Genomic DNA, 26,747 nt, shown 5'->3' on the forward strand with positions numbered 1-26,747 from the left:
AGTTTGATACTTTTTCATCTTCAAGTCCACTGCTGTCATTTGAGATACTCAGTTAAATGGTGGTTTGACTTTCCTCAACTTGACGAGGAAAGCTAATTTAAAAGAAGAAAAAAAGTAATGTCACTACATTTCATTAATTAGAAGACAAAATAATTTCTTACGTATAGAAAACATTACTCACCTGTATGACCACTTTGCCAGCGGATAGGTCTTGCAATATAGGGAAAGGATCCATATGGGAAATCAGATTGTGATTCTTCTACTGTGGAACAAAATACAGATATATGCTACATAAACTTTTATAATTTATTCACAAAAACTATTAAATATTAATTACTGTCCCTTTACTATGACTTTTTGTTTGTTTTTTGTTTTGTTTTTTGAGACAGGGTCTTGCTATGTAGTTCAGATTGGCTTTGAACTCACTGTGTAGCCCAGACACTCAAAATCACAGTGCTCCTGCCTCAACCTCCTAAGTGCTGGGATTACACCCATGTAGCACCCTACCTGGCTCTCAGACTTTTTCAAGCATTCGTTTTGGGGCTCCTCTTCCAGCTACTGTATAGAAGTAATCTGTCAATGATTACACAATAACCTTACACAGGGTTTATAACCAAATGGGTAAGTCCATATCATAAATCAGTGGATACCTGAAAACTTTTAATACTCTATACATATAACAAGGACCTAAATTTAGTTCTAGAAGAAATTTGAGCAGCATCTTAGGAGTTGGTTTTTTGCTTTTTAGTTTGTTTTTTGAAATAAGGTCTCACTACTGTAGTTCTGGCTGGCCTCGAACTCACAGCTTTCCTCCTACCTCAGCCTCCTAAGTGCTAGGATTACAAGCGTGCACCACAGTTTAGGAGTTGGTTTTCACAGTATTACTATCTGAAGATTGGGACTCATTAAATCCATTCCCTTTAGTAATAATCATGGATGTATATTTAAAATATCATTATCAGGTATAGTGGTGCACACCTGTAATCCTGCTGAGACAGGAGGATCTCTGGAGTTCAAGGCCAGCCTGAACTACATGGTAAGACTCTGTATCTAAAAACTAAAAAACAAAACATCTTTTGGTAGAGGCAGGTATGCCTATAATCCCAGCACTGAGAAGCCTAACACAGGAGGATTGCAAGTTTGAGTCCAGCTTAGGTAACTTAGTGAAACACTGTTTCAAAATAAAAAGGGCTAAGGATATACCTTTGTGGTTCCATTCCTAGTACCACTAAATCAAAAAATCCATATTGTTACATTTAAATTTTTTCTCAAACCAACCTTATGATAAGCAAAAACCAAAAAAAAATGACAAGCTCAATTCTTCAAAGACACCACAGTTTTATATAAAAGGTACAGAAATTCATTATTTTGTCCCTTACACATCTTAAATTTAACTGAATAAATACCACATTTTAATTTTTATAGGAAAAAATCCCTAAGCAACATATTACCTAACAGTCAATACACTCAGGAATCCATTCTCCATTTGTTAATGCAAATACATGCATAAAATAAAATTGAAGCTCACCATGGTTATCCTCTTGAAACACCTCAACTTCATCTTCAATTTCCTTTTCAGAATGTAATTGTAAATCTGTGTTGATTTTAGGTTCTACTTTCCTAGGTAAAATTCCATTTTTGTCTTTTGCACGGCAAACCAACCAGTCTCTGACAATGACCTCGCTTATCTTTTCACATGAGAGAGCAAGTTCACAGATGCGAATTCCATCTAAAAGTTCAATAACCTGTGTGATGCTTTCAGAAAGGCAAAAAATGTACTTAACAGTTCCACTAAAAGAATTACTTTTATTTTAGTTCAGTACAATTCATACTTAAATTTAAATACTAATACCCAAATTTAAATGCCACTGTTAAACCAGGTCAGTGGGGGATGAACATGCAATTTAGGGCATGTAATAAGTAATTTCACATACTACATAAAAAATAGAGACCATAATTTAGTATCACTGTTCATAGTATACTTCTAAAACTTTTCTTCCAATCAGAAGAAATATGCATCTTATGTCACTATATTTGTAAAGGATGATTTAAACAGGAATACACACTGTAATTGAACTTAGGACATGCACTATAACAGGTTTTTTTATGGTTGTTTTGTTTTTGACACGGAGTCCTATTATGTAGTTCATGCTGGCCTTGAACTCACTATGTAGTCCAGCTGGCCTCAAACTCACAGCAATCATCCTGCCTCAGCCTCCCAAGTGCTGGGATTATAGGCATGCACCACCACACCTGCTGCATGATAACACTTTTATAACATGACACATAGGCCTTGCTCAGTTACAAAATGAACACTGTATCTGGTACTAGGTAAAAGGAAAGTGTATTTTAAAATCACATTAAAATACAGGAAAATAGTCCCATTACTTACTTTGCCATATACACAACACATATACCACCCTGTTTAAGACATGGGTATAAAGCAGGCAGTGCCACTTGAGGATTTAACATATCCAAAGCTACCTGTGGGGAGGAAAGGAGAACTGGATCAGTCTAATGTTGTTTAAATAAAGTATAGATTTCTTTTTGTCATTGTGATAAAATGACACTTTGAAAAGGCAATGACCCCATTAGGGTATTTCATATTTTTTTAAAAATAGTACCATTAGCCAGGCATGATGTGCACGCCTGTAATCTCAGCACTTGGGAGGCTGAGGCAGGAGTACTGCTGAGTTTAAGGCCAGCCTAAACTACATAGTATGACCCTGTCTCAAGAAACAAAACAAAAACAGTATCCTTAGCTGTCACTTTACTGCTTCCCAAAGAGTAAGTTCAAATTATATGACCTACGCTGGGAGTAGTGGGGCATGCCTTTATTCCCTGCACTCGGGAGGCTGAGGCAGCAGGATCATTGCAAGTTCGATACCAGCCCGGGCTACAAAGTGAGCTCAAGACCAGCCTGAACTGCATAGTGAGACCCTGTCTCAAAAAGGCAAAAAAATATATATATATATATATATACAACCTGTCATAGTACTTGACTATATGTAAATATCATAATGGTACAGCTTGCATTTGGCAACATTAATATAGGAATCTTTCTTTGGCTACATTTATGTACATAAATATACAAAAAGAAAGACTTCTGTATTATCAATATTGCCAACTGTAAGACATGTCATTGCAACATAAAAAATTTTTTAAAATGGGGTCTTCTGAATTTCTGTTGCTAAAATTTATAAACTTAAATGCTTTAGTTCAGTTTTGATAGTAGAAATTCACATTACCTCAAACATTTGGGCTGCGGATATAACTCAGTGGTAAAGTGGTTGCCTAGCATGCACAAGACCCTGAGTTCAATCCCCAGTACCACAGACACACAAAGAAAGGGGGTAAAAAATGCTGAAATGTTTTAGCTGGGCATAGTGATGCATGGCTGTAATCCCAGTGCTTAGCAGGCTGAGTCAAGAAGATCATTGCAAGTGTGAGGGCAGCCTGGGCTACAGAGTGAGTTCAGGGCCAACCTGGACTGCATAGCCGGACACTGTTTCCAGAAAGAAAAAAAAAATTTTAACATTCAAAGGAAAAAGCTTTGAACAAAAATTTTAGAGGGTCTAAAATTCATGAATCATGCCTCTTTGTCTTTCTTCTTTATTCAGTTGTGGAACACAGGGCTATATTCACAAAAGAAGCCAAATAAGTAGAATGAATAATAAGTGACTAAAACTTTCATATAAAGGATTACAAATCCAGTCAAAACAGAAAACAAAAGTAAGTATTTATCATTTTCTACATGTCAAGCATCTGGCTGTGTGGTAAATATGTGAGAGCTCACATTCTGTTTGCATCGGGCTTATATTCTAATAAGTGGACAGATAAAAACCCAATTAAGTATATAAACATATAGGAGAGAATAATAAGTGACACAAAGAACTATATAACTATAGTTATTCAGCAGAGTAAAGGGACAGACAGTGACAAGGAAAGGAGGTCACATTTTCTATACAGGCTGACCAGTGAAGAGACCCTAAGAAAATGATTAGGTTTCCACCATGGAAATTTAGGGAGCAAGTATGCCCCAGACAAAGAAAATAGTAAATACAAATGCTCGGAGACAGTGGGCTACTTGGGGAGCCTGCAGAGGCCACTGTTACTGTCGTGAAGACAAAAGGAGGGAAATGGCAAGAGATGAGGTCTGAAACAGGAGGGATGTGGTATGGGTAGGAAAGAAGCAGATTACATAGAATCTCAGCTTTTAGCTTTACTCAAATGTCTTAAAAAATGGTAAGATCTGATTTTGATTTTACTTTCTTGTACACGGTAAAATACTGTAAACATACAATCTTCCATCTTGACCAGGTTAAGTGTACAACTCAGTGGCATTAGGTATCTGACTTACTTTAAACTATGCTCTGAAGACCATGAGAAGGAAAGGAAGCAAAGAGTGGTACCAGGCGAAGGCAGAGCCAAGAAACCTGACAGCCCTTCGAATGCTCTCTTCTTGGCTAAAGGCATTATTAATTCAGCCACTCAAACCAGGAAGTAAGAGTCCTCACTTTTTATGCCTTGGCTTATTTTTTAAAAAATATGTGAGATTTCTAAGGCTTTTGTTTGAATTAAAATCCTACAAATCTATCTTTTCAGTGTTTCTCAAATTAATTCTTCTACCACAGCCAGAGGTCACAACCTCATTATAGCTAGTTGAAGTATGACACTAGCTTTTGGCATAGACACCCAGCCTCCCTTCTTCCACCATAATTATTCTGAAACAAGAATCTGGGCATTTGATTGTCCTATTTAAAAATTTATCACTCCTCTGGCCAGACCGTCCTCTCCATCGAGGAGCCCTGGGTAATCATGACTATGGAGGAACAAGAAAACAGCCTGTTGCTAGACACAGGTGCAAGTCTCTCGGTCCTTCTTTTCAATCCTGGCCTTCCTTCCAGCCATCATACCTCAGTGAAAGGAGTCACTGGTGAGGAGGTAATATGCTATTTTTGACAACCCTTAGGCTGTAACTACTTAATAGGTCCCTCTTGCATATCTCTGTCTTCCTGAGAAACCACTCTGAAGATACCACCATGTATTACAGCAGCCATTGATATTTTCCTACTAATCTATCCATAACTGTGCAAAGTTTGTAATGTTCCTATCCTATTTCATAAATGGATGTCTGTTTATTATTATGTGTTTCCTACAACAACCATTGAGAATAGTTAATGATTTTTCAATAGGTCACTCATGTATAGCTCTATTTATTTTCTTTAGAAGCCACTTTGAAGATACCAAAGTATAGTACAACAACTCTTGATAATCTCCTACCTCTTTTGTCTGTAACTCACTATTATTTGTCTATTTGTTTTCCTGAGAAACTATTTTGTAGACAATAATATGTAAAACGATAACCATTGATAATTTCCTACCATTTTGTCTGTAATTTGCTAAGTCCCCCCATTATTATGTTATCCTTCTTTTATTCTTTAAAATAAAAAAATAAAAAAATAAAAAAATAAAAAATAAAAATTTATCATGTGCCAGGCGTGGTGGCACATGCCTGTAATCCCAGCACTCAGGAGGCTGAGGCAGGAGGATCATTGAGAGTTCAAGGCCAGCCTGGGCTACAAAGTGAGCTCAGGGCCAGCCTGAACTACATAGGGAGACCCTGTCTCAAAAAGACAAAAAAAAATAAAAAAATAAAATAAAATAAAAAATAAAAATTCATCAATAGTTTTCTGCTATCTAAAAAATAATGTCCATGAGCACCAGCTTGATATACATTCAATATTCTCCATTACCTAGCCTCTTCTAACTGCATCTGTAGCTTCTTACTGTACCCAACTCAACATCCACACGTGTTTATGTGACTTTCTACTAGCTGTTTATACCTGAAGTTCCTTCAATGTGTAACCGAGTTTTCTTTTGGCACAGTACAAGGATGTAGCAAGTTCTAGGTGTCTATCAAAGCCAGCCATGGTGGCTTGGTAGCATATCCTATAATCCTAGCATGGTAGGAGGTTGAGGCAGTATAGCAAGTTCAAGCCTAATCTGGCCAAAAGGCTGGAGATACAGTGCAGTAACAAATACAGAGACAAGCACATACACACAATGTATAGCTAATCAAGAAAAAAAAGAGTACAGTAATTCAAAAGAAGGTGGTAATCCTCCAGTTAGATGATTAAGGAATCTTCCATGTGGGGGAAGACTTTTTTTTAAGTGGAATCATGAAGAACTGAAAATTTATTGCTAGGAAAATAAATCTGTAATACCGTAGTATGTGTTTTTGTTTTGTTTTTTGGTACTGGGAATCGAACTCAGGACCTTGTGCTTGCCAGGCAGGTGCTTGTGCCACTGAGCTATATCCCCAGCCCAAGTAATACAATAGTATGTATCTTGGGTATTAAGCATAATCAAGTTAAGAAGTTGATATGGCAAGAAATTTGTGTGTACGGGCATGACAGACAGAGAAAGAGAGACACAGACTATAAGCCAGCTGGTCTAAGTGAGATTTTATTTTTTTATTTTTTACTTTGGTATCAGGAATTGAACTCAGGACCTTGCACTTGCCAAGCAAGGCACTGTACTGTTGAGCTATATCCCTAGCCCCTAATTCTCCATTTTAGAAGACAATTAAAAATTACAATTCCTGGGGCTGGGGATGTGGCTCGGTGGTAGAGTTCTTTCCTTGCATGCACAAGGGCCTGGGTTCAATCTCCAGCACTACAAAATATTACAACTCCAACAGCCCACAAACAAAATAAAAAACGTTGCAGAAATTAAAATTATGTTCAAAGAGCTTTTTTTTATAGCTCATTTTCAGCGCCCCAAGAAAAATAAAAGCATTCATGACTATCACAGATGAAAATAAAATGAATGTCATGAGAACCAGTTTCTCCCCGCCTGAAGTATACAATCAACGTAGAAATTTGATACTATAACATTGTACCTTCAAACTTCTGTTGTAATTTTCTTTAAACCCTGTTTAGTATGGTTTCTTAAAAAAATTGTAAAAATGTTTTCATGATTGAGAGTCTATTTCCAATCCTTTTTCATCTATTTGTATATCAACAGTTAACATACTGGCTACCACTTCTAATCAGGAAAAAAATCCTGGAAATATCTTCATTATGACAGCAGAAATTACTGATATGCAAGCAAACAATAAAAGGTGCAGTTCTCCAGAAAGCACATTTTGTTAAGTTTTGTTATTCTTTGGGATGATGCTTGGTGAATGACTCTTTCAATCTTGTAAACATCAGTGTGCACAGCCTCACTACTATGCAGTTTCACATCCTTGGACAGGAAGGCTGGTTCACAGCTAGTGAAAAGGTGGAAGAGTCCGAGTTTTAATGGCTGATAAACCTACATCCTGCAGAAGAGGAAAGCACTTTTCCTCTTTTTGCTACTTAAAAATGTGGCAGAGCTGGGTGTGGTGGTGCACACTTGTAATCCCAGGACTCAGGAGGCTGAGGCAGGAGGACGGTTGCGAGTTCAAGACCAGCCTGGACTACAAAGTGAGCTCAAGGCCAGCCTGAACCATATAGCAAGACCCTGTCTCAAAGAAGAAAAAAAAAAAAAAAAAAAAAGAATGTGGCAGAAATGTATGCTGAGGTAGCCCAGTCAATCCTTTGTTGTTGTTTTCTTCCTTTTTTTTTTTTTTTTTTTGTAAATTTGGTCTTAGAATATTTCTGGAAGGGTGACATTTCAAAGAAAACACTGCGGGGACCGGCTTCCATTGCAGTCTTTAATGCTGCGCATTAAAGGGCTATCCTCTGCTGTGGCTTTATCCAGGCACTGAACACTGTCCACATGCTGCAGGGTTAACTCCACTGGGTTATACCCCCAGAGTTGGTCGCCTTTTAGGTGGTGGCATTTGAGCATGGTAAGTGGGCCTTTAAGTTTGGAAACTCTGTCCAAGCAAAGGTCATCTGTTTTAACTTCTTTGTTGGCAGTATAAGAAAACCTTATTACCTCCCATACTGTTATAGTTAAAAATTTCAACTTTCTCACTGTCTTTTCTAGCCATGTTATCTAGACACTGGTTTGTTTCCATATTTCCTATCAGAAGACCTTTAATCTAAGCTTTCAAGAGAGAGTGAATTAATAGGTACAGAAAAGGCAAAAGGAGGGTAATCATAATGAAAATCATAGCTGGTATCTAATGCATAGTATGTATCAGGCACTAGTCCATGTCCTTTACATGAGTTATTTAATCCTCAAGCACTCTAAGAAACAGATACTATTTTTTTTTCTATTTTAATATAGGTGTCTGAGGTACAGACAAATTACTTATCCAAGGTTACAATCACTATATAAGGAGCTTTGCAGTGGACCAGGTTTAACCAACTCTAAAATTATTTCCCTTTTCCTTCTTTTTCTCTCCTCAGAAGTAAGGATCATCCTGAAGATATAATATTCCCAGATAATCTTATAGTTTAAAAACATATGTATATAGCTATAAATGTATTCTCAGTTGAAATAGCAAATTTTTTTTAGACAGGGTCTGGCTATGTAGGTTCAGGCTGGCCTTGAACTCACTATGTAGCAGAGCTCAGGCTGGACTCAAAGTCATGATGAAAGCGCCTGCCTGGCAAGTGCAAGGTCGTGAGTTCGGTTCCCGGTACCGGAGAAAAACCAAAAAAAAAAAAAAAAAACAAAGTCATGATGATTCCCCTGCCTCGGCCTCCCAAGTGCTTGGATTACAGACATGGGCCACACCACACCTGGCTGGAATTTTGCAAATGTGCTCATTTCATACACATTATTTCATAATGCTTTTTTTCACTAAGCACCGTGACTTGGGTGATGTTACAGAGTACATTTATTGTTAGGACTCCACTGTGTTTATTCCTCTTCTGATGGTTAGTCATTGTTTCCAAAATGTTTAAATTTTGTGGAACTTTTCATTATCTCTTTTTCTATTCTCTTTATATTTACGGTTTAATATCTTTTACATTTGTTTACCATCGCTTTGGTTGGGAGGACGCCTAGGCAGGTTACACAAAAAACTGGAGTTAGAAAGGAAGGTTAAGATCATATTCTCAAGAACACTAGAAATCTTTAAATGACAAGCTCCTAAACCTGGGCGTGGCGGCGCACACCTGTAATGCCAGGATTTAGGAGGCTGAGGCAGGAGGATCACCAGCAGTTTTGAGCCAGCATGGGGTGCATAGTGAGTTCAAGGCCAGCCTGAGCTCTGAACTACAAAGTGAGACCCTATCTCAAAAAAAGGGAGGTGGGGCTGGGGGTATACCTCAGTGGCATAAGCACCTGCCTGGCAAGCGCAAGGTCGTGAGTTTAATCCCTGATACTGCAAAAAAAAAAAAAAAAAAAAAAAGAGGTGGGGCACTCCTGATTGTATTTACACCAGAAGAGTAACAGTACTGCAGCCATATTGTAAGAAGACTACTCTAGAGATGAGAGGAAGGGGTGAAAAGAGAGGCAACGCAGGAGGTGAGAAGGCAGCTGGGAAGAGATACAATCAAAGGGAGCAATAATCCATTAGGAAAAAAAACAGAAAAGTAGGGAAGCATGAAATTTATGTTTAATATACACCTTTTGACTTTTAATCACACCTACCTTCAAACAGTATTTTTTTTTGAGACAGGGTCTTGCTTATGTAGCCCAGGCTGGACTCACACTTGCCTTCCAAGTGCTGGGATTACAGGTGTGTGCCTCCACACCGGGCAGTCATGTAACAGAAAATGCCCCCCGAGCCAGTATACTTCCGTTTCTCAGTTGTCCAGGTAGTAGTTCCTGTTCCAGTTCCGGTTGCTCCTGTCTCCTAGAAACAGCTGGTCACTGTGACGCATAGCTGGTCACTATGATGCACACTGATAAGCCAATCCCCAACTGACAAGTCATTCTGCCTCTGTACTTCCTGCTTGCTTATCCCATATAAACTCTAGACCCCCAGAGATCAGGGCCTGAAATACTGGGAGTGATCCCAGTCAGTGCCCATCAACATAAATAAATCTGCCTCCAAATCCTGAGTGCTGCTTCAGTGTTTCAGCTTGCCACTGCATCTGGTGCATCAGTCGGGAAAACTGACCATGCTGACCTCTTTGGTCACTAGTCATGGCCCTCGTGGGCAGAGCAAAGACCTTTCCAGGACCCAACACGAAGGCACGCCCTTGAGATTTCTAGTGTCCCCTCGGAGGTCTGGAGGAGGATTCCTGGCTCCCCCCTTGAGCAGCTCACATTGGACCCCAAAGAGAAGAGGATACAATCTGTCTGCCTGCCTGCCTGCCTGCCTGCCTGCTTGACTCAGGTAAGACTCCTAGGAGCACCCTAGTTAGTCTGTCAGTCCTACTCAGTTCGAGCAGAAGAACTTGATCACCTCTCGTTAGTTAAGGCCACCCTCAAGGGAAGAGCGGTTGGAATGCTTAACCTCTGAGTGCTGAATGAAGGTGTGAGTGAGTGGAATGGCCAGCACAAGCAATAGGCTGCTCCGTCTGTGCACCAAGACTGGCACTGGTCGCAGTGCAGTTCCATGGTGACCAACATATGGCATAACACAGGCCTCACACCCTCCTTAGCTAAGTTGTGTCTAAGTCCTCACCCATGGCCAGGTGGGCATCTGAATGTTCTCTCTTGGGGCACCCATCCTTTGTCTGTTGTGACATCATAGGGAGATAGAATGGGAACTAATTAGTTAAAACCCACAGTCCCTGACTGCAGGAAAAGGGGCTTTTATGGAGTTAGAAATGAAACCAAACTGCTCTCTACGTTGCAAAGAAAAAAAAAAGAAAAAGAGGCCCATTCTTCCTGAGAATTCTGCCTTGGCACACTCATCAGCTGCCCAAGTTGCTGCCAATACCTACAGCTTCACTCCCCACTCCTAACTTGTCTACTTCCAGCCAATGGAACTGGTTCCAGCTGGCCACTGCCTGCATTCGGCCACAGAGGCCCTCCCTCCAGAGCCGTCAGCTTACACGCCTGTCCTGGTCAGATGGCATCATGAATGCCCACCTGAGATGACTGTCAACAATTCCTTCTGAGTTCCACATTTTGACTGAGGAAAAATTGGACTGTCAGCCCTGACAAATGAGTTGCTCCCCATCAGGCCTGAATAGATAGGGCAGACAGAGCTCTATCACACTGGGCCCCCCAAAGCCCTCAGTCATTGCTAAAGTCAGGGGCAAACCTGTGACCTTCCTGGTAGACAACGGAACCGAACTCTCTGCTTTCAAAAGTTCCCTCTATCAAAAAGTTACCCTCACCAGGGCAACTGGAACTCTTGCCTCTCACCCCTTCTGCCAGGCACAAACTTAAAGCCTGTGAGGACATCTCCTTCGTAGCAAGCCAGTCAGCCTTCCTCTTGCTAAACCCTGCACTTTCAACTTTGACTGTTCCCTGAGAGAAAGATGACGTCTGTATCTGCCTGAAACAGGTAACTGCAGTCCTGAAGCTCTGAAAATTCTCCTCCCAGAAATGTAAACTAAAGACTTGCCTCTGGGCCTGGCCATCAACCATGCCACCTCACCATGGCCCCCGCTGCTGTCAGATGTCATGGGAAGCACAAACAGGCATCTATCCGAGCATCAGTCTGATAGACTGACAGACTGTTAATCACCTCGGGCAAGCTCTCTGTGCTGTCTGACTCATACAGCCTTTTTGGACTGTTCTAGATTTAAAAGATGCCTTCCTCTGCTTGTGAGCTGCTCCCATCAGCCCCTGCAACTGGGAAGATCCTGAGATAAAAGGCCAGCTCACTTGGTCTCAATTGCCACAAGGGGTTGAGAACTCTCCCACTATTTTGGGGGTGGCTCCAACAACAGATTTGGCGAAGCCACCAGCATCTTTTCTCCTAGGTGTCTCTGTCCCTCCCAGCTCCGTCATGGTCCCCCCAGCAAACAGTGTAGACTGTCAAACTGCTAAAATATACCTCTCGTGTCTGTAAAGCCAGTTCAAGATCTCTGAGCTGCCAATGCCACCACAATTGCCCTCCATATATGTTGCCTCAGTCTTCCGCCACCCACAGCCTGGTGGTACACCTGCCCCAAAAAATGCCTTTTTCTGCCTTCAACTGGCTCCTATCAGCCAGCCCCCCTTCACAACTGACCTGGACTCAACCTCCCAAAGGTTCAAAAACTTCTTCCCTCTTTAAAAAGCACTTCCTATTAATGATGCCTCCAAGCTGCCTGCTGGAAAGACACACAAGCTCTGTTGTAAAATCTGGCACAAACTGGTTACAAGAAAGAAACTCCACAGATTTCTTGGAGCTGCTGGCTTCTATAGAATCTGGATCCCTGAATTCACAAAAAAAATGATGCTTACTCAGATGGTCAGCCCTGGGTGCACCCAGTGGCCTACCTATGCAAATACTTGGATCCAGTAAGGGGTGCCTCCTCCTCTGCTCTTGCGCTCTAATAGCCACTGTCCTTCAGATCAAGAAAGCTGACAAAGCCGGGCATGGTGGCGTACGCCTCTAATCCCAGCACTTGGGAGGCTAAGGCAGGAGGATCGTTGTGAGTTTAAGACCAGCCTGAGCTACAATGTGAGCTCAAGGCCAGCCTGAACTGCATATCGAGACCCTGTCTCAAAAAGATAGAAAAAAAGCTGACAAGCTCACCTTAAGCCAAGACCTAACTGTCCTGGTGCCACATGCTATGCTGGACCTCACTCAGTGCCAAGGACTCATACAAAAATCCCCGCCTGACTCTTTTGGTGATAAAACCACTCAATACCTGCCCCATACCTGCCCACAAAGCTGGGCCCAATGGACCATAACACCTGGCACTGTCTGATAAACTATTCTCAAGCCGATCAGACTTAGAAAACATACCCATGTAACAGATGCTAAGTACATTCTGTTTATAGATGGAAGTAGCTCTGGTTAGGAATGGAGTCTGACAGGCTAGATATGCTGTGGTTATCTTGGACAAAACTATTTTGGCCAAAATTTTCCTGCAGGGATGATCTGCACAGCAAACTGCTTCCTGCTGCTGTTTGGAAACCTGCCACCAATGATGCAAAATAATCCGCTCCAAGGCTGGGCGTGGTGGCACACACTAGTAATCCCAGCACTCGGGAGGCTGAGGCAGGAGAATCACTGTGAGTTTGAGACCAGCCTGGGCTACAAAGTGAGCTCAAGGCCAGCCTGGGCTGTATATCGAGACCCTGTCTCAAAAAGACAAAAAAAAAATCCACTCCAGAGTCCTAGGCCCCCTCTGGAGATCCAACTGACTGAAACATCAACCCCAGCCATCAGACCTGCCCTCAATGTATGTTCTGCAAGCTCAAGCCATTGCGCTGGCACATGTACCACTGCAGGCAGCTCAGATTTTAGCGTCTGTGTCATGGGACCCAACCTCCCATTCCCTACCTGTACTGAGAAGACAATAAAAGTTTGTAGGATCCTGCTGTAAAAAGTCATTCCTATATAGGGCCTACCCTTGATCACGGGCAGAGACAATGGGCTGGCATTTGTAGCAGAGGTAATTAAAAACCTACATTAAATAAAAACTACATACAGTACACAGGCCACAAAGCTCTAGAAAGCTTAAAAAACAGCTTGTAAGTCACACACATATAACCCAGGTACATATTAACTACATCTACAAGTTTCAGAAATCCAGCCTTAGCTCTGCTAAAAAATTTACCTGGACCAGAAGCACACTCTGAAGAGATGATGCATTCAAAGCCTTGCTACTGTCACTCCTGATGCTGACAGATCAACACACAGCTGAAGCCTGAGGACATTGTTCACAGGATTGCTCCATACCTATTCCCCTTGATTTCTGTGTCTTTTCAAGCTGCTTACCCAGTCCTTGCTTCCTTGCTCCCTGCGAGCTGTGATTTTCTCCTTAAACTCTATAGATGGTTGCCCCAAGAGAAGAGAACAATCAATCAAACACTTGAGTGTCCAAGGCACACTGGACACTCCTAGGTCAGATTAACTCCTTCACTCCATTGTCAGAGTCTTAGGGAGAAACCCTATAGTAAGGGAAACAAACCACAAACTCCTCACAAAAAAAACTTTCAGTCTTGGGGACCTTGGCTAGGACCATTGACAACCCTAATGCTACTGCTTCTAGTTGGGCCTTGTCTCAAAAAAGCACACATAATACGCCCAGCAAAGACTCACCAGAGAAACTAAAAAGGGGAGAAAATGCAACAGAAAATGCTCCCCCACCCCCAACCAGTATACTTCAGTTTTTAGTTGCCCAGGTAATAGTTCCTTTCCAGTTCCAGTTGCTCCTGTCTCTTAGAGATGGCTGGTCACTGTGATGCACAGTGTATAAACCAATCCCCAATTCACAAGCCATTCTGCCTCTGTGCTTCCTGCTTGCTTATCCCATAAAAGCCCTAGACTGCCAAAGATCAGGGCCTGATATTTTAGGAGGGATCCCAATTAGTGCCTGTTGACATAAACAAATCTTCCTCTAAATCCCAGGTGTCTTTTTTGGTGCTTCTAATTGCCATTGCAGTCAAACAGTACTTTTATTAACTGACAATTTTTAACAATCCAACCCCGTCTTGATAGTTCTATATTAGGATTTTTATATGCACACCAACTGTAACTCTTTGGCCCTAATAATAATTAACTCTTCTCAGCATCTGAAACTCTTCCTGTTCCTCCTAAAGGAGTATTCTTTTTTGATTAAGAATCTTTCGGCAGGTTTCTACAAAGCTTCAGCAATATCATTAAGCTGTTGTGTTTCACGTTCAAGCAAAAATAACTAATGTCTATTTCTAATATTCCTGTGGATGGTCTAAATAGAGTTTTTCAGCTGGGAGTGGTGTGCACATCTGTAATGCTAGCATTTGGGAGGCTGAGGCACGATGACTACTGCAAGTTCAAGGCCAGCCTAAACTACATTGTGAGATCCTGTCTCAAAAATCAAAAACAAAACAAAAAGAACCCTTTTAAAGGTATGCATATTAAGCTGTAATATGCATACCAAACAACAATAAGGAAAAAGAACTATTGTCACTAAAACTATATACTTTAGTTATATAGAAGATGAGAATCAGTGCTGATAAAAATAATTTTCTCTCTTTGAACTCTGCTTCAGTCTACAGCAATACCACCCTGAACTTTGCTTCACTTTTCACCAAAATAATCCAACCCTCCAGCAGACAATATGAAAAGCAAGGAAAGGCAGGTGTGGTGGCACCACCTGGATCCCAACACTTGGGAGGCTGAGGAAGGATGAGCACCAGAAGTTTGAGGCCAGTCTGGACTATACAGTGATTTCAAGGTCAGCCTGGAATACATAGCAAGACCTTGTCTCAAAAGTAACAAAACAAAACACAAACAAAAAAAAAGAAAAAGAACAGCAAGGAAGACCCCTTACCCAGGTCTAAATCCAGTGATAAGCCATGAACCGTTGAACGGCATCACCAAGGATGAGGCAATTTAACACCAGAATTCGAAAACTTTGCAGCTAGCTAATACTTCAGTGTCCCACACCTCTATCACCTTTGGTGTCAGCTTAAAATATACTCTTTTCACCTACGCTTTTATCTCCTCCCTAATTCAACCTCACTGCTAAAAATCCCTCTACATAGCCGGATGTGGTGACACACGTCTGTAATCTCAGTACTCAGGAGCCCGAGGATCATCATAACCTACACAGAGAGACCCTTTCTCAAAAAAGAAAAAATTAAAAATAAAATAAAATTCCCTCTACTCACAAATTCTTTTTTTTTTTTTTTTTTTGGTTTTCCTCCGGTACCGGGAACCGAACTCACGACCTTGCGCTTGCCAGGCAGGCGCTTTGCCGCTGAGCTAAATCCCCAGCCCCTATCACAAATTCTTCTATTCCACTTTTCTGGAGCTTTGCTTGTGATAAATGACTTTACCCTTAACATCATTAATGAATATTCCTCTCCACATCCCAGCTTTAACTTCTGAAGATGACTCTTGCTTATTCTTTCTCAGTGGAGGCTATTTGTTCTCCCTGTTTTCACAACTGAGGTTAGGTGCTGGGCTCAATATGCTCCCCATTACTTCCCAATTGTTATTCCTTTATATTGCAAATGCTGAGTTCAAAACACTTCTCTTCCTAGTCTTTGTTCACTATGCCACATTCATTGATAACTTTAGCATCTAAATCAGTGTGTCTTTCTTCCCTGATTTAAAGGGCATTAGAAGAAAATATTCTTTCCACACCTAGTGAGGGAAACAGGGTAAATATAATGAAGACCACTGCCCATACTAGAGAAGCCTGAGGGCTGGGATGTAGCCTAGTGGCAGTGTTTACTCAGCAGATGCAAGGCCCTAAGTTCATTGCACACATAATACGCCCAGTATGGGGTACGGGGTCCTGTTTTCTCTGTACTCATAGGATCCACTTTAGAAAACTTACCGCATCAAATATTAAGGATTTGATGTCTTCAGCTGCTCCTGAAATATCCTTGTGAATAAAATTTACATTGTCCGGCCATTCTTCTGCATGACTTAATTTCCATGAATCACGCCAGTGTTTGTAATTCTTCTTAGCCACATCATGATGGTCTTTCCGTATTTCAAAACTTATGACCCGTCCTTGAGATCCAACTAAAGTAAGATAATTTATGATATTTCACAGTTTATTTTAAAAAGTGTCGAGCATTTATTCTGCTAAGACACTAAACATGCAGAAAAACATTTAAACAGTTCATGGTTACCGAAGTGATCCTTGATCCCCATCAATCTTCCTTAGAGGCAGCCATATTACCACTCACCCTTCCATGCTAGTTGGTGCCAATGCAAGTGTGCAGGGAACTGGTTTCTAACACATCGAGAACGAAACACACTGTTCCATACCTTCTTTCTTCCTTACTATGTCATTTCAGCAGCTACATTCCTTTTAACAGCCCACCGTGCGGCTCTCCCAAAATTTATCTAACCAGTCACCTACTGATGAATGTTTAGCCTACTTCTAGTCTTTTACTAATCAAACAATACTGCAAGGAACGTTCCTCTGCCTATGTTTCTGTAACATGAGCCAGTTTAACTCTGTAAGATAAAGGCCTAAAAATGGAATTGCTGGCTCAAGGGGCACGTGAATTTTTTGTTTTGAAAATACTAAACATTATCCTCCTGTCTTGGTTGCTTTTCTCTCGTTGCTGAGACAAAATACCTAACGCTCAAAATTAAGGAAGGAAAGGTTTATTTAGCTTACAGTTTGTGGAGGTTTCAGGCCATACTTGGCTGGCTCCGAGGCAGATTTAGCTCAGCGGCAAAGCGCCTGCCTGGCAAGCGCAAGGTTGTGAGTTCGGTTCCCGGTACCGGAGAAAAAACAAAAACAAAAACAAAAACAAAAACAAAAACAATAAAAAAAGAGGGGAATGGCAGCTGAACAGCGAACAGCCAGAGCAAAAGGGCAGAATGGCGCGAAGTAGCTTCTTTCCCTGCCTTACACTGTAAACAGGCTACCCCCACCTAAGGGGCATGTAGCTCTCACATAATCTCCATGCACTCCTCTTCCACAGGCTCAGGATGTATACAAAGTAAGCACCCTGGCTTCCTGCTGAGTCACTTAGCCAAATCTCTAGACTCCCCAAGTTGACACAATGTATCAACCATAACACCTCCAAAAAGTGGTATCAATTTATACTTCCAAAAATATAGTAGGGTAACTATTTTTCTAACCCTCACCAATAAAGAATTATCAAACTTTTTATGTATATCAATCTAAAAAAGTGAAAAAGAGGGGCTGGGGATTTAGCTCAGCGGCACAGCACCTGCCTGGCAAGTGCAAGGTCGTGAGTTCGATTCCTGGTATGGGGGGGGTGAGGGGGGGGGCAAATAAAAAGTGAAAAAGCTGAGTGTGGTGGTGCATGCCTATAATCCAGCACTCAAGAGGCCCAGGTAGGACGATTGCCATGAGTTAAAGGCCAGCCTGAATTATAAAGTGAGACCCTGTCTCAAAAAAAACTTATCATTGTAGTTTTAATTTGGATGAAGTTGAACCTTCATAATTTATTTTTTTAAGCTATTAAACAATACATCAGTTATTATTACAGATACATCCACACAAAACAACACACACCTGAGAGAACAGATCAATGCACTCTCAAACAGAGACACACAGGAAATACCACTGGGAGCAGGAAAGCGGCATGCTAATGGGGGACCCGGATGAAAGCTAGAAGCAGATAGTGGTACAGCCCAAGAGCCTTCACATATTTAAAAAGTATTTGTATTTCTACATGTCTGAAGTGTTTTCAGGTTTTTTTGTTTGTTTGGTTGGTTAGTTGTTTTTTTTGGTACTGGGACTCCAACTCAGGACCTCATGTTTCCCAGGCAGGTACTATGCCACTGAGCTACATCCCCAGCCCCTGAAGTAGTTTCAAATTGTTTAGCATAGTAAAATTGCAATTCCAGAGAACACTACTACATCTTAAGGCAGTTAATTTTCTACCCACCTCTGAGGTGATTTGATTCCATTTGGGGTCTCTCCCAGATCAATCTGTCTATGGTTTACTAAGGAAAATTTCAACTTCTAGGATGTGTTTTGAAATACAATTCTAGCTGCAACTCATCATGTTCTCAGGCAATAAAGTTAATGGTAATATAGGCTAAATGACTGGGAAAAATTAATGGAGAGAAAACCTTCAGCCCAATGGTAAATACCACTAACTTCTTGATCATTTGTGGTCTGGGATTATTCATGCCATGACAATCGTCTGACAACAGAAACAAGGCCACTTCTCCTATCTTACTCTTCTTTTCTTCCCATGGTCCTGGAGTTTGAACTCAGGGCCTTCACACTGAGCTACATCCCAGCCCTTTTTGTTTTGTGGTTTTTTTTTTTTGGTTTTTTTCTGGTACCAGGAATCGAATTCACGACCTCACACTTGCCAGGCAGGTGCTGTGCCACTGAGCTAAATCCCCAGCCCCAGCCGTTTTTGTTTTGAGATAAGGTTTTGCTTAGCTGCTAAACTGCCCAGGTAGCGCTGAAACTTGTGATCCTCCTACCTCCTCAGCCTCTTGTTGTACTGGGATTACAGGTACACCACCACGCCCAGCTATATCTCGCAAGTTTTTCTCTTTTATAAATCTACTTTCTCAAATGAAAGCATACATTTAGTAACTTGTCACTGATGTGAAGAAATGCCTGGCTTTAACTAAGTACAGAAGAGTCAAACAAAACATTTGAGGAGATCAGAAGGAATTTACTGATCTATTGTAATCCAGATTATGTTCGTATGTGACAGCAAAAGGTCAAAGAATAAAATGTGTAAGTTTAATGTCAGTATATTTCTATCTGTAAACTTTATAAAATCTACCCAAAGAGAATGCTGTGACTGTTTAGGGGTCTATTATTAGGTAAGGAAGGAAATGTGCATGGGTAGCCAGACCAGCCAAAGCAATCTGACCTCAAAACGGAGTAAGTAGTCAAAGGAGACACTAATAACTAGGATAACAATAACCAGACATGGGGTGGTAGAACATGAAATTTATGTTTACTACATACCTCTTGATTCTTGTGGGGTTTTTTGTTTTTTGGTATCAGGAATCAAACTCAGGACTTTGCGCTTGCCAGGCAGGCACTGTGCCACTGAGCTAAATCTCCAGCCCACCTCTTGATTTTTGATAAGGCATCTACTTCAAGCAGTACTTTTTCCAACTGACAATTTCAAGAGACTTTTTAAAAGACATTTTTCATAATCCAACTTTCACTTAATACAGATGAAGTATGCTTATTACATACTAATGACAGTGCTGTATTGTGATTCATTTATTTATGAATGCCAACTACAATCTTTTGTCCCTAACAGCATATAACTCTCTCTCAGTAGGGGCACTCCTGTTCCTCCTGTATCAGTGATGGCGAAGCTTTTAGAGAGGAGTGCCCAAACTGCAACCCATTTTCCACTTATTTACCACACAATGCCAACCCTGCAGTTAAACCTGAATGCTTGGATGCTGCAGTGCTGCTGAGGAGACTTGGCTTGCATGCAGAGAGGGTTCTGCGTGCCCGCTGACCCACAGGTTCGCCACCACTGTCACCTGAGTATTCGTCCAGCATTATTACTCAACAACATGGATACACATGCGCCAAAAGTGTAATACTCAGAGCAATGCTATTTGCAAGGTCCAACTCAGATGTCCAACAGTAGAACTGATCATTACAGTGTACAGTAACTAAAATGAAAGAACTGCTCTAAGTGATGGCTGAATCCCAGACGTAATGACAAAAATAGCCAGATACAAAAGGGTACATGCTGCATCATTCCACTGACACAAGGTGTAGAACAGGCAACACTAACTGCTGGTGACTGAAGTTAGGTCATGAGGAAGCATCTGTGCTGCAGGAATCTTCCTTACCTTCATCCAAGTAATAACTACGTATGCATGGTAACTATACAAAAGTTAACATCTGCCAGGTGTGGTGGTGCACACCTGTAATCCCAGCACTCGGGAGGCTGAGGCAAGAGAATCATTGTGAGTTCAAGATCAGCCTGGGCTACAAAGTGAGCTCAAGGCCAGCCTGAACTGCATAGTGAGACCCTGTCTCAAAAAGACCATAAAAAAAAATTTTAAAGTTAACATCTGTGCACATTTCAATAGCTATGTTATGTTCTGATAAGGCATACTTAAAGCCAAGCTTGGTAACGAAATCCCAGCACTCTGGAGGGTGAATAGGAAGGTGACAAGTTTAAACTGGGGCTGCTCAATACTAAGGCACTGGGTTCAATTTCCAGCACCATGGGTGCGGGGGAGGAATCTTAAACCAGGCATGGTGGTTGGTGCACACTTGTAATCCCAGCATGCCGAGAGACTAAACCAGGAGAATCACAAATTCAAACACTGAGTGCGGTGGTGCATATTTGTAATTTTAGTAGTCACGAGGCTGAGACAGGAGGATTGCCACAAGTTCAAGGCCAGCGTGGGCTACGTAAGCAGAGTCTGTCACAAAAACAAAACAACAAAAAGTATAAGTATTAAAAAGTGTGGAGCAAGTGAGAGGCAAAGAAAAGGGAGGGACTGTTAGAAAGTGTGATTAGAATACATGTACAACCAGAAATACACTTGCTTCCATTTGGTTTTGAGGACAGTGCTATCATAAAGATAGGTATGTCTTCTCTCTATTATGAACAAATTGAATGTCTTATCATCTAGATCTAGCTCACTTATCCCAACCTCTTACCTGCTTTGGATAAAAATAAACTCATTCCACCAGAGCCGGATCCAGCTTCTAAAACAGTATCACCTGGGTTGATATCCATCATCATGAGTACCATATTCACATCCTACGATGGAAATAGTGTGGGAGACTCAGTGACTAAGACATGCGTACTACATGCCCATTCTACACAATGTTTGAGAAGAGAAGGAAACAAAACAAACAAAAAACAGCCTGAACTCTGGCCCCATCAACCAAGGATTTGTATTTTGTGTGAAGAAGTAAGATTTAATGATCAATCAGCAACTGTGTGTGGTGGTGTACCCTGTGATCCCAGCACTTGGGAGCCTGAGGCAGAAGGATCAACATGAGTTCAAGGTCGACCTGGACTACACATCTTAGTGAAAGAGCCAAGAAAACAGAAGTCTATTCTCAAGGGCTTTCTACTGAATTCAAGGCCAGCCAGAAGTACATAAAGAGACTTTGTCTCAAAAAAAAAAAAAATTGGCAGCCAAGCTTCATGGCTATGTGCTGGTAGGCTGAGGAAGGGGTATCACAAGTTAGAGGCCAGCCTGAGCAATTTAGCAAAAGCCCATCTCAAAAGAAGAAAAAAAAAAGTGAGGATGCCAGGGCATGGTGGCACACGCCTGTAATCCTAGCACTCAGGAGGCTGAGGCAGGAGGATCTTTGCGAGTTCCAGAACAGCCTGGGCTACAAAGCGAGCTCAAGGCCAGCCTGAACTGCACAGCGAGAGCCTGTCTCAAAAATAAAAAAAGAAGATGTAGCTCAGTGATCCTTAGGTTTAATCCCTAGGACAGAAAAAAAATAATTCACAATTAAGGCAACATTTCAGAATTAGAAAAGTTATAGACAATAAGAACCATAGGAATTCAAAGGAAGAAGAAAGCAGCAGACTGCCCTAGCTCAAAGATGCAGAGACGAGAATTTATTTATTTATTTTTGCCTTTTTGAGACAGGGTCTCGCTATGCAGTTCAGGCTGGCCTTGAGCTCACTCTGTAGCCCAGGCTGGTCTCAAACTCACAAAGATCCTCCTGCCTCAGTCTCCTGAGTGCTAGGATTACAGGCATGTGCCACCATGCCCAGCTTTTCAGAGTGGAGAATTTGGAGAAAACAGGGCCGGGGATATAGCTTATTGGGCCAGGGATATAGCTCATTGGTACAGTACCTGCCTGGTAAGCCTGAGGTCGTGAGTTCGACACCTGGTACCAAAAAAAAAAAAGAGAGAGAGAGAAGAAAACAAAGACAGACTAGATACAGACATTAATGCCAGCATGAGACCTTTGAACCTGACCTGGCGAACAACCGGAGCATGTCACTGATACATTACAAATGGCATTTTATGAAGATTAAGCTGGCAGGGCAATCCAGGATGTACTGGAGAGAGATGAGAGGCAGGAAAGCCAGTCAGGAAGTTATCACATATCCTCTGCTTGAAACCCTGAACTTTTTTTTTTAACTTTTAATTTAGAATTAAGATATAAGAATAGATTGGAGGCTGGGTGTGGTGGAGCATGCCTATAATAATCCTACATAATAGGATTATATGCCTATAATCTCTGTACTCGGAAGGCTGAGGCAGGAGGACCACTGCAAGGTCCAGGCCAGCCCAGACTACAAAGTGAGTTCAGCTGGTCTGAACTGCATAGTGAAACCTTGTTTCAAAAAGACAAAAAAGAATAGAGGACCCAATTGCCAAATACTATAATTGCTTTTGTTAATGTAATAGGAATATTATGGATGATAGTAATAAGAGTTGTTTATTAAAACTTTACCACGCTGTAACTATGCAAACTGTTTTTACAATTATTTCATTTAATCAGAGTAACAATATGAGAAAAAATACCATCATCCCTGTTACAAAAATGAGAAATCACTAGCCAGGTGTACCTGTAATCCCAGCACTCAGGAGGGTGAGGCAGGAGGATCTTTGCAAGTTCCAGACCAGCCTGGGCTACAAAGTGAGCTCAAGGGCAAGCTCACATGCATGTCGAGACCCTGTCTCAAAAAAGACAAAAGAAAAAAAGGGAGAAACATCACATTGCTGGGCATGGTGGCACACATCTGTAATCTCAGCGCACAGGAGGCTGGGGTAGGAGGATCACTGAGAGTTCAAGGCCTAGCTGGGTGTGGTGGCTTACCCCCGTAATCCCAGCATTTGGGAGGCTCAGGCAGAAGAACCGTTGCAAGTTCAAGGCCAGCCTGGGCTAGAAAGTGAGCTCAAGGCCTACCTGAACTGTGTATAGAGACCCTGTCTCAAAAAGAAAAAAAAAAAAAAAGAGTTCAAGGCCACCCTAAACTACATATCAAAAAGAAAAAAAAAAAAAGAAGAGGAGAAATCACAGGTTGAGTAATTTGCTCAAGGTCACGCCACGGCAAAAAAAAAAAAAAGTCAAGTGTACTGATGTTGAACTCTAAAGTCCTTGATATTGACCATTACACCAAGAGAGAATTTTAAATGCTGGCAATTCTTTCAACATTTCCTCACTATTGAATCTTTCAGAGCTGCTAATAAGCAGCATATCAAATAAGTTTTTACTATCTTTCCTTTCTCCAGAAGGAGCTGCTGATAAAAATTCTAAAAGGAGGAGACTTTTAGGAGTCTTCTGCCTACTCACAACTAAGTTGCAAATGAAATATAACTTTGTGCAGATGAGTACTAATAAATAAAAAACAAATACAGTTCCGCTTGCAGAACATAAATATTTAATAGGTATAGTTGTCTAATTAAAGATGAAATGTATTTTCTAAAGTGCTGGACTAAGGCTTAAACCAAATGACACAGACACATAATTTCTAAACTATATTAGTCAAAAAGTTGCATTCCCAAATGTCACCCTTTCGGGCATCCACATCCCTTCCTTTGGGCCAGGCTCCTTGGGCAGTTGGAAAGCCCTTGAGAATGTACTTCTATTTTCTTGATGCTGTCAGATAAGATACAGAAACTCAATACATTATTTTCAAAAGATATTTGAACACAGTTATGCTTCTTGATATTTGGGTTACATAGTCTCAACAGGAGGAGTTTTCTAATTTGGATCCCACTATATAAACAATTTAACAATTTCAATCCAAAATGTAGGTGGAATAATATGTAAAATGATAACCATTGATAATTTCCTACCATTTTGTCTGTAATTTGCTAAGTCCCCCCTATTATTATGTTATCCTTCTTTTATTCTTTAAAAAAAAAAAAAAAAAAAAAATGTAGGTGGAACATGGGCATTTAGTCATTTCCTGCTCTTTCCAAATGCATTTGAGGTTCCCAGAAGAACCCTCCACAGTTATGAAATACCATTCTTCTACTAAGTTTTCTACAGTTATTTATTTGTTTTGTGATGTGGGGATTGAAGCCAGGGCCTATGTACTGAGCTATATTCATGGCCCTTGTTATTTTTTATTTTGATATAGGATCTCACTAATTCTCTAACTGCCTGGGCTGGGCTCAAACTTGCAGCCCTCCTGCCTTAGACTCCCAGAGTGCTGGGACTGAAAAATATTTACCAGCACACCTGGATAACTTTGGCTTTTTGATTTCTGTTTTTTGAGACAGGGTCTCACTCTGTAATTCAGGCTGGCCTTGAACTTACTATGTAGCCCAGGATGGCTTCAAACTCATGTCAGTTCTCCTGCCTCAGCCTCTTGAGTGCTGGGATTACCAGTCTGTCCCACCAGGTCCAGGCCCAGCTAACTCTGGGCTTTTGAACAACCATTCTAGACTTAACTTTTTTAAAGAGGAATTCTAACCTCTTTCCTGATTAATTCAATGATATGAATCTAATCCTCACCCTAAGGTTTTGATATTTAAGTTGCAGTTTAGCCTTCATTAAGTGTTAGCAATTTTACTCTCCAACTATCCTTATGTAAGTTATAATTACGTGAATCAGCAGAAAAGATTAATTAGAAAATTTGTGGATTGTTGCCATTTACAGATCTAATCCAAATTAAAAGTGCCTGATAGTAGGATATGATGGCACACACCTGTAATCCTAGCATGCCAGAGACTGAGGCAAGAGGATCACTGCAAGTTTGAGGCCAGCATGGGCTAAAAAAAAAAAAAGAAAGAAAAAGAAACTGTAAATTTCCCTCAAGAATTTAGATACTCTGACCCCACTAGTCTAATGCCTCTGGGGAAAATTTCCAGAGTCCTGGAAAAAACTTTTTTTTTTGGTTGGGGGTGGGTAGGTTGAGACAGGATCTTCCTCTGCAACCCAGGCTGGCCTGGAATTTGTGATCCTCCTGTCTCAGCCTCCCAAGTGCTGGGATTACAGGCACGGGCCACCATACCTGGCCACATTACTTTAATAAATTGGTATAATCTTCACAAATACCAAATGACAATTAAACCGTGTAACACACCGCTGTAACCCCCGCACTTTGGGAGGCCTAGGTAGGGCCCTGGGTTCAATCTTCAGTTGTTTTGAAACAAACAATGGTTGTTTCCTCTTTTTTTTTTTGCAGACAGTCTTGCTATGTAGTGCAGACTGGCCTTCAACCCGCTTATGTAGCCCAGGCTGGCCTCGAACTCACTGCTATCCTCCTACCTCACCCTCCCTAGTGCTAGGATTATAGGAGTGCGCCACCATGCCCAACTTGTTTCTTCTTAAAATTAGCAATATCATGTTATATCCATTATCATAACGAAAAATGTAACTGGGTGGTGAATCTAATCCCAGCTACTCTGAAGGCTGAGGCAGAACCATAAATTCCAGGCCAGCCCGAAAAACTGAGCGAGACCCTATTTCAAAACAAAATAAATAAGGGCTGAGGATGTAGCTCAGTGGTACAGCATATCCTAGCACACACGAAGCTTGGGTTAAATTTTCAGTACTGTCAAAAACAAAATACAAACAAAAAACACTATTTTGTGGTGTGTTTTGAATACATTAATCAGGACTGTGGTACCGCACCCGTTTCTGCTCTTCGGGAAACCCACACGCGCCCAATCCCACTGCATTACCTTTGGGTATGTTATGGCGGGCCCTCTTTTCATCAGTAACACGTAGTCTTCCAACGCTGGCCTCCGCAGCATAAAACGCTTACCAAGGGAACTCGTCAGTATCTGGCCGGGGAACTTTCCTACGATCTTGCTGAATGGGACTGACCCCCACGTACTGTTTAGGTGTCCGACGTTGCTCAACCTAAATAACTTTTTAAAGTGATTTTCTCTCTTCCCAGTCTCAGCTAAAATCAGCTCCCCAGCACGAAAGGGTCCTTCTCTAGAGGCTGGGCAGGAAGGGGAGACGTAAGGCTCTCCGGCCTCGCCCGCGGCCCGGGCCAGGGCGGGCAGCGAGGGAAACCCGGCGTCCCAGTGCAGGGCATCGGGCTGGTTCTGCTCTCCGCCCGAGTCCCCGCGATCTCCAGGAGAGGACACCTCCCGCGGCGTCCGCAGCCCGAGGTTTTCCAGCGACGAAGGACATCCGACCCCAACGTCCCGGCCGCGGAAAGGGAGAGCGGGGGACGACGCCGATCCCGAGGCTTCCCTTCGGGCCGCCTCGAGTTCGGGCTCTGCATCCCGTACGTCTCTAGGCGAGGACTCGTAACACAGTGACCCGGCTTCCTCAAAAGACTGCGGCCTGACGGGGCGCAGAAATGAATGAGTCCCCAGCCCTGGCCGCCTCCAAAGGCGCCGCAGCCCTAGCGCTTCAGGACAGCAGCGCCCAGCTGCCAGCATGATGCCCCGCGCAGTCGCAGTCGCAGTCGCA

The 26,747-nt window shown here is 41.8% G+C and overlaps 1 protein-coding gene across 1 annotated transcript; it reads right to left on the minus strand.

The window, feature by feature from the left end:
• On the minus strand, positions 1–26,747 carry Trmt61b (tRNA methyltransferase 61B). The gene is made up of 7 exons (XM_013522617.1): positions 26,003–26,747; positions 21,048–21,150; positions 16,275–16,465; positions 2,393–2,484; positions 1,529–1,755; positions 182–262; positions 1–92 (listed from the first exon to the last, which is right to left on the minus strand). Exons 1-7 carry the CDS (start codon positions 26,714–26,716, stop codon positions 49–51), a joined length of 1,452 nt encoding a protein of 483 aa, XP_013378071.1. The 5' UTR covers positions 26,717–26,747; the 3' UTR covers positions 1–48.

The sequence above is a fragment of the Chinchilla lanigera genome, unplaced genomic scaffold (assembly GCF_000276665.1).
Source record: "Chinchilla lanigera isolate Chin_1 unplaced genomic scaffold, ChiLan1.0 scaffold00068, whole genome shotgun sequence".
NCBI lineage: Eukaryota > Metazoa > Chordata > Mammalia > Rodentia > Chinchillidae > Chinchilla > Chinchilla lanigera.

Coding starts and splice junctions, on each gene's coding strand:
- Trmt61b (XM_013522617.1), bottom strand. CDS start 26,716: ATGCTGGCAGCTGGGCGCTGCTGTCCTGAAGCGCTAGGGCTGCGGCGC. Junction 2,485..16,274: donor AATCCTTAATATTTGATGCG/GTAAGTTTTCTA, acceptor TCCTCCCCACAG/GTAGCTTTGGATATGTTAAA. Junction 263..1,528: donor GTTTCAAGAGGATAACCATG/GTGAGCTTCAAT, acceptor TTTGTTCCACAG/TAGAAGAATCACAATCTGAT.